Raw genomic sequence first — 7,750 nt, 5'->3', positions numbered from 1 at the left:
CACAACTAAAAATGAGACTTATAATTTACTAAATAAAATATCCAACAAAATAATATAAATTAAGCTCAATAACAAACCTAAATAAAATTCGTTAACTTGGATGTGCTCAATCTCTTAACCAAAAAGTGAGAAACTGTACAATCCTATGTTGTTATTCAATTATCTACGTAAGCGAACTGTATCATAAGTTTGGTATCCGCACAAACTTTTTTAGTGTTGGAAAAACTCGACATTGTCAAGTATAGCTCCAGGTGGCTCCAATAATACTTCCAAAGATTCGCTAAACATCATCATCACCGCAAAAAGCAACTTGTGTATCCAAAATAGTATCAATATATTCCTTTTGTGTTAATGATAAAGGTAATGAGGTAGGGATATGTTATTGTCTTTTATATTCAACTGGATTCTTTATATTAACAGTAAAGCTGAGAATAAGAACTGAAGTTGAGATACCAACAACAAAGATAACCAAATTATAATTTTTTGGGGAGGAGAGAGAGAAGAGTGAAAAAAAAAAGTCCACTGGCAACAAACCAAACCACCTCTGGAGACATGCGCCGCACAAAAAAAGAAGAGATGGAGGCACTTCCAACAACACGATGGAAGGGCCTTTTTGGATGTCGGAAGGTGTCTCATGCGTTCTGTGAAGGCCGTGAGTGTCTCCCACGTGCCTCCAAGTATGCCACACTCGCATGTTCTTTTTGGTTTTTTTATTTAACTAAATACAAAAGTGCTCATAAGCTTACTTTCTAATTACAAAAAAAAATTATTGTGAAAAACCCAAAACACCCCTTAACCTCAACTTGAATTTTTTATTTATTTATTTTAAGAGTATCTTTGTATTTTTTTTTATGTGCATTTTATTTTTTATATTTGATCAAATACCAAACTGTCTCTCAATCTAAGTTTTAATAACAAAAAATTCATTGTGAAAATACAAAAATATCCTTTAACACCAAGTTTAATTTTTTTTCTTCCAATGATATTATGATTGTTTTACTATATAATCAAGATTAAAAAATACTTATTTGTCCCTGATCAATTTAGAAATGCAAATGAACTCCGTAAAAAGATTTCAATACCCTTAAAAGCATGTGCAATTTTTTTTTATGTAGAATAGCAAAATTACTATATTGTTTCAATAAACAGTGCCAATGGGTGTTGAGATACATTAATTTTCCAAGACCAATTAGATTTTGTTAATAGCGCAAGTTAGATTGTAAGAAGATAAATAAATAAATAAAATTGCGAGAAATTCTACGAACTACATTGAGATAAATTCATTCTTCATCCTTACATAAAACTACAACGAATTGATATAATTATTTTTATGTAGTTTATGGCTACATTATAGAAATGATCCTCACTTTCATTAATCCGGGGTACTTCGATTTGTTAAGTACAGCAATTCATATTTCAGGCATCAAATTAACAATGGTTGCAAAAAAAAAACTCCAGTTCCAAGAGAAAAGAAAGAAATTCATATCCATACTAGACCTGAATTAATGAGGGGCATCTAACAGCAAACTGCCAGGGAAAATCTCCCCTAACCATCACACTAGACACCGCAAATAGAAGAGAGAGGTGCAGAGATAGAATTGCTCAAAGATTGAAATACATTGTTGCAATATAACCCTTCAAAACAGGGGATCAACATACGAGAACTATTGGGAAATTAGTGAACCTTGAGAAACAAGACAGGAAAACGCGCAGCTGCTCGACCAATGCAGAATTTCTACTGGATGGTGCACTGTAAAACAATAGCTAGGCTTATAAACCAAAAAACCGGGAGAACGAGGGTTTGAGAAAGGAGGGATGTTAGCTGATATTTCACTGCAAGTACATTATCTTAAGCTCATCTCCTGGCAGGGTTTGGAGCTCTAGCCGATGCCTCATACACACTACCAGAACGAGTTGGTGGCGTTGCAGACCCGTAAGGCATGTTGTTTCCAGCTGCCATTTGCCCATGTGGCCCGGCGACACCTCTAGCTGGTGCTTCGTACCCACTTCCAGAATGAGTTGGTGTAGTTGCAGACCCGTATGGCATATTGTTTGCAGGTGGTGCCACATGCCCTTGTGGCCCAGCAGCACCCCTGGATGCTGCTGCATCATAGCCAGCACCCCTGGATGCATGATAATTAGGTAGTCTCTGCGCATCATAACCTTGTCCTCTTTGTGCATCATATGCATGTCCTCTCTGAATGTCATAAACAGCAAGTCTCTGTGGATCATAACCAGGTATTCTCTGAGCATCATATCCAGGCCCTCTCTGAGCATCATATCCGTGTCCCCTTTGCATATCATAGCCAGGCAATCTTGATGCATCATAACCAGGTACTTTTGGTGGCTCATAGGCAGGGCCTCTTGGTGCCTCATAACCAGGTTTTGAGGGCGCAGCACCAGATTGAGCCCCAGCATAAGGTGTCGCAGTACCAGTACTAGCATTACCAACAGCACCAATATTTGCAGCACCAGAGTTATGAAGAGCAGGATGTCCCTGTTACATAAACCACAATTCTATCAATTCATTTTTATTTCCAGAAGCTGACAGAAAATTGAGCCATCAAAGGAAACAACAAAGACAACAGCAATGAAGACTCCCATGCCCAACAGAGTTGGCCCTGACCAATTGTTTGAGCCTTGTAATAGCATATGGTTAGTTTTGCCCCATCAACAGCCTTTTGTGTTGATTTTACATGGCAAAATCTGTGTTGCAAACATAGTTAACTATAGCAAGCGTAATGCGTGCCCCAAAATGTATTTTGGTTTCTTCAGGCTTGCTTTTGGTTAACCGATTGTAAGTTTACAATTCACTTATGTCAAGCAGTTATATTTCTTCAAAAAGTCACCACTATCAAATTGATTATTTTCCATCTGTGTCCCAAAAACAGGCTTTAATTGGGAACCACTCCGGAGCCAATTTTGTACCAACTAATTCCTACCGTATAATAGCCATCAATTGCAAACATTAGCTACATTACCAGCTTCACTATATAGATGCGCTCCATGTCCAACCTGAAAGAGACTACTAGAGCGTCTAAATTATAACAACCTCGATTCTTTGGCAGGCAAGTCTTAAGTAGCAGTAACCAAAAAAAATTAGCCATCTGATACCATAACTCCGATTACAATCATAACTTCAATTACAATTATATCTGGCCAGAACTTAAAATGAGTCACACCAGAAAGAACACTTTGGAAACCAGTTTTTGATTTTTATGATCACCAAATATCTGCCTTGTTTCTAGTTATAAGCTCTTACTCATTCATACTTGAGATAATTACTCTGCCTCAAATACCTAGGAAAATCTTCAAAGAAGCAGTCGAAAGAATATCAAGATATTCTCTCAGGAATAGTTGCCTATTTTTTTTTTGCTGTATTGTTTCTTTCCCTTTGATTAATTCAATTTCAGAAGCAATCAAGTTCCTGACATCCAGAAACCACCTCCATGTTTTATCATCATTGCAGAAGCAGTTTACACGTGTTTCTCTAGTTTAGTATCATTCCCTCACGTTTCTGAAGCTACACACATAAGCATATAATTTATTCCAAATCTCAATGTAAGATGAAAATGCAACTTGCATACTTGCCAAGAAATATACAGCGCCAGTTCACTAATATGCATGTCAAGGATTTTTTGCATCCACCAGAAAACTTGCATGCATTTTAAACTGTCTTTAAATGTATAAAGAACCCACGCCAATTCTTACAATTAAGGGATTCTAAATAATTTACCAAAGAAGAACCCACTGATAAGCCATTCACAATTCAGCAATACTCATTTGACACACAAGCACAACAACCACAACCACAATAATGATGATGATGATGACAATGATGATAACCTAATAAGCCCTAGATTTAGTTTCCAGGGAAAAAAAGAAAACAAAATTTTAATGTCCAGCCTAATGTCATGATGGAGCAATGAAATCAAAAATCAAGAAGTTAGAATGTTGTTCAGGCATAATCATCTCATTGAGATTAACCTTATTGCATCAACTATATTTACTAATAAGGCAAGTGAAGACAGAAAGAGGAATCAACAACACATTTTCTAATGCATATCTATAGTATAGTTCACCATCCCTTCGTAAGTACATTACATGTTAATAATAAAAACTGATAGGATTAGAGTATCAAAGAGACCGAGACATAGTAACTATGACAACTGTCAAAGTGGAATTTGACTCACCTGGCTTTGCGGAATGCCATAGCCATCTTCGTATATATTTTTTCCTGCCGGATGCCCAGATGCCTCACTCTCGTTCCCAGCGGGGCCACCATAAGGCCCTCCTGCAACTATATACAGAAAATGAACCTCGTATAATATTCAACAAAATCTAGTAAAAAAAGGAGCTCTAAATGAGCAAAAGAAACAACAAGATTACCATTTCTTATATCAACATTCGCTGTTTTAGTCAATTCTGATCTAAGCTTTTCCAATTCCCTAGACATTGTGATATAGTTCTTCTCCATCGTCTGAAGTTGCTCAAGGTGGTCATGAAATAATTTCTTCTCGTAATCATATGAAACCCTACACAGTCAACACGATAAAAGATGATGGAATTTTCATAAGTGAAACCAAATCATTCATAAGAGTTAACACACAAGCATGTTCAGCTTAGAAATGAAAACTGTAACACTGAGGAAAAATGAGTCCAACAGAATGATTTGCGGGTAAAATTACTCAGGAAAAGTGCACACCATCAATTAAAGGAAGCATTAAGTTGGCAGAGCAGACTTGGGTATAACAATGCTTTAGAATGGAGCATTTTTTAAAGACAAATGTTCAAACATTTAAAATTAATTTTTACCAAGGTAAATTAAGAATCAACAAGATAAAATAGAACCAATACCTGCATCGTTGATATTCCTGTCTGAGACCCTCGAGTTCTGACATCAGAGCAGGAATCTGCTGCACATCTACCTGGGCCCTGTGAAGATCCTGACTCAACTGATGAATTTTAGACACAAGTTCCTGCCTCGTTACAAGCAAATTCTCAGCCTCTACCCGTGCCTGCTGCAATTCCAACCTTACAGGCTCTGCGTCTTTCAATTCAGTTTCCATCTTGCCTATATTATCCACAAGTCCCCTCATTTGTTGCTCTCTTTCAGCCTTGACAGCTCCAATGTGAGCATGTAATAACTGCAACTCATGTTGAGCAGCAGCAAGTTCTTGTCTCAAGGTTCCATGAGTTGCTGCAAGTCTCTGGTTCTCCGTTGCAAGTCTTTGCATCTCTCCATGTTGTGCAGCAATCTTCTGTTCCATAACTTCCGGGGGAGGCAACATCTCAAAAGGAGGAAAAGGGCCTTGCGGCAGACGTAGTCCTGAGCCAAATGAATCAGGATGAACTATACCAGATCCTGGAAGAGGACGCCTTAAATGAGGAGGTGGAATTCGACCTTTACTCGCCATTTTAACTTAACTAACTCTAACCTGTATCAAGAAACCATACTGATAAAATCATATGAAATAATCAAAGCAGCATTACCAAGAAACACTAGAGTTACTTTCTCCACATTCTGCATTCAAAAACAGTAAATAATTACAGGAAGAGCAATGCGCCAAAGTGAAATCATAAAATTTCCGTTTAAAATCAGTTCCTCAATTCTATTCACGGTCAAGCATCATGGTTAAAAACACATCAAAAGCTGGAATAACACAACATATAGAATTCGTGTGACAGCAAAACCAAAAAAAAACCTCCTTCTAGAATCATAAATTCCATGTTACATCATATTTATTCAAATTCAATCAGTACCCATTTTATACAGAAACAATAACACAGTCTCATGCAATTCAAGACCTCAAAATTCAGAATAAAATGTATTTATCTGCAAAACCCACCTCTTAAAATTAATCCCAGTTCATAATCTAATATCATCAAATTTAATACCATCAAAAAATTAAAATGTTAAAACAAAATCCCATTTGTTTAATTCCATGGAATTGAGCTAATATCCGGTAATCGTTTTTTAAAAAAGAATTTACTGGTGTGTTATATTATTAAAACATAAACTGAAACGAAATAAATAGAAAAAGAAAAACAAGAAGATGAAAATCGAAGATAAATGGAACAAGACGGTGAAGTTGCTGAGGATTACCTGAAAGGAGAGGCTGCAATTGCGCGATAACGGATGATGAGAAAAAAATACAGCACCAGCGATTTGCTGATACAGAAGAGAGAGGGGGGAGGGGGGGAGCTCTCACGTTAATCACTCACAGCTACAATATTTACAACCAGGGACCAGGACTTGCTGTTACGACGACGTTTCTACATTTGTTTTGTGCGAGGGGTTCTCGCTTCTAGCTTATTACCCTAAGTATCAGTTGAGTTTCCATTCTTTTAATTTTATCCATTTACCCTCAAATGCAACCAACATTAAATGTCTAATATTAATTAAATACTATTTTGAGTGAAATTGATAAAAATCAAAAGTTCTGGGACGTAAATTAAAAATGGGTTATCATCAGGACTGAATTGAGGTGTACTTTTATGCATGCATGCATGTATATGTGTGTGCATGTATCTTTTTTTTATTATTTTTTTTTTAAAATCAATTCTAAATAATAATACGAAATGCCAGGCTTCGTGATAAAAGTTAAGCCTTGGAAGATAGCAAAAATGCTTATGATTATTCAAATGAAAAAAAAAATCCGAAATATAAAAAAGATATTTTGGTGACGTGGTTGAGTTATTACAATATTCCACCCTATAAGTTGATCTAACTAATGGTTCGAGTCCCTAAAATTACTTCTTCTTCTTTTTCTACCCCCGGGTAGGGATATTTTTTAATTAATTTGCATATTAATCAGACCAAAAGGTCTTTTTAAGAATCATAAACAAAAACCGCACCTCCATATCGGTTTAAGAATTTAATATTTTTTTTCTAAATTATGGTCCCAATATTTTAATTGTCGAGGCAATCTCTCTCATCCAGACTCCATCAACTCATTGATAATATAATCTCTTGAAAATATATTTTTATGGCATATGCTCGTGGATATTCTTTATATATATATACTGGTTAAATTTCCAAAACCAAACTATTTATTACCCTACGTTCGTAACAACGAGCCCGCCTTCTTTATTTTTTCAATTCCCCCTTTTTTTTTATTCTATTTTTTTTAATTTTATTTTTAATTTTTTTTAACATTTATTCATGTTGCTTTTAAGTTGACCGACTAATTTACATTTTATATTAAGATAATTTCTACATGATTTAATATCAAAATCAAGTTGGACAGGAAATCAAGTATTGTCTTTCTTTTTTCTCTTAATTTCATTCTTAAACTCTTTTTAACAATCATTCAGATTGTCTTTAGATAGACCAAGTCAACTGGAACACATCAAGATAACTTTTATATAGTTTAAAATTAAACTCGATTTAGGTAAGAAATCAGGTCGAGAAGTTTTTTCCTATCAATTTCATGCTTTTTATCACAATATCGTCCTCATATTTTTTTTATTGATTAATTAAGTTGCCTATAGACCAGCTACGTCGACTAGATCACATCAAAATAACTTCTTCAAGATTTAATTTTAAATCTGGACTAAACAAAAAGTTGGATCATAAAGGTTTTTTCGGTCAATTTCATCTTTTTTATCTCATCTTCACCTCTAGACTTTTTATACCGGTCAACCAAGTAGCTTTTGGATTAGCCAAGTAGACTAGGTCATGTTAGGACAACCCTCACATTGTTTAATTTTAAATCCAAAATAGACAAGAAGTTAGATCATAAAGTTT

At 35.4% G+C, this 7,750-nt stretch overlaps 1 protein-coding gene across 3 annotated transcripts; it reads right to left on the bottom strand.

Annotated features, from left to right (window-relative positions):
• Positions 1-1,572: 1,572 nt before the first annotated feature.
• On the bottom strand, positions 1,573-6,253 carry LOC133671661 (protein FLX-like 2). 3 transcript variants are annotated; one of them, XM_062092474.1, is made up of 5 exons: positions 6,107-6,253; positions 4,858-5,438; positions 4,390-4,535; positions 4,194-4,300; positions 1,573-2,497 (listed from the first exon to the last, which is right to left on the bottom strand). In XM_062092474.1, exons 2-5 carry the CDS (start codon positions 5,415-5,417, stop codon positions 1,856-1,858), a joined length of 1,455 nt encoding a protein of 484 aa, XP_061948458.1. In that variant the 5' UTR covers positions 5,418-5,438; positions 6,107-6,253; the 3' UTR covers positions 1,573-1,855. The 3 variants fall into 3 exon arrangements, with proteins under 3 accessions (XP_061948458.1, XP_061948460.1, XP_061948459.1); XM_062092476.1 differs by having other exon boundaries at positions 4,194-4,294; XM_062092475.1 differs by having other exon boundaries at positions 4,858-5,456; positions 6,107-6,243.
• Positions 6,254-7,750: the final 1,497 nt, after the last annotated feature.

The sequence above is a fragment of the Populus nigra genome, chromosome 13 (assembly GCF_951802175.1).
Source record: "Populus nigra chromosome 13, ddPopNigr1.1, whole genome shotgun sequence".
NCBI lineage: Eukaryota > Viridiplantae > Streptophyta > Magnoliopsida > Malpighiales > Salicaceae > Populus > Populus nigra.
This window is presented reverse-complemented; position numbering and strand designations above follow the sequence as displayed.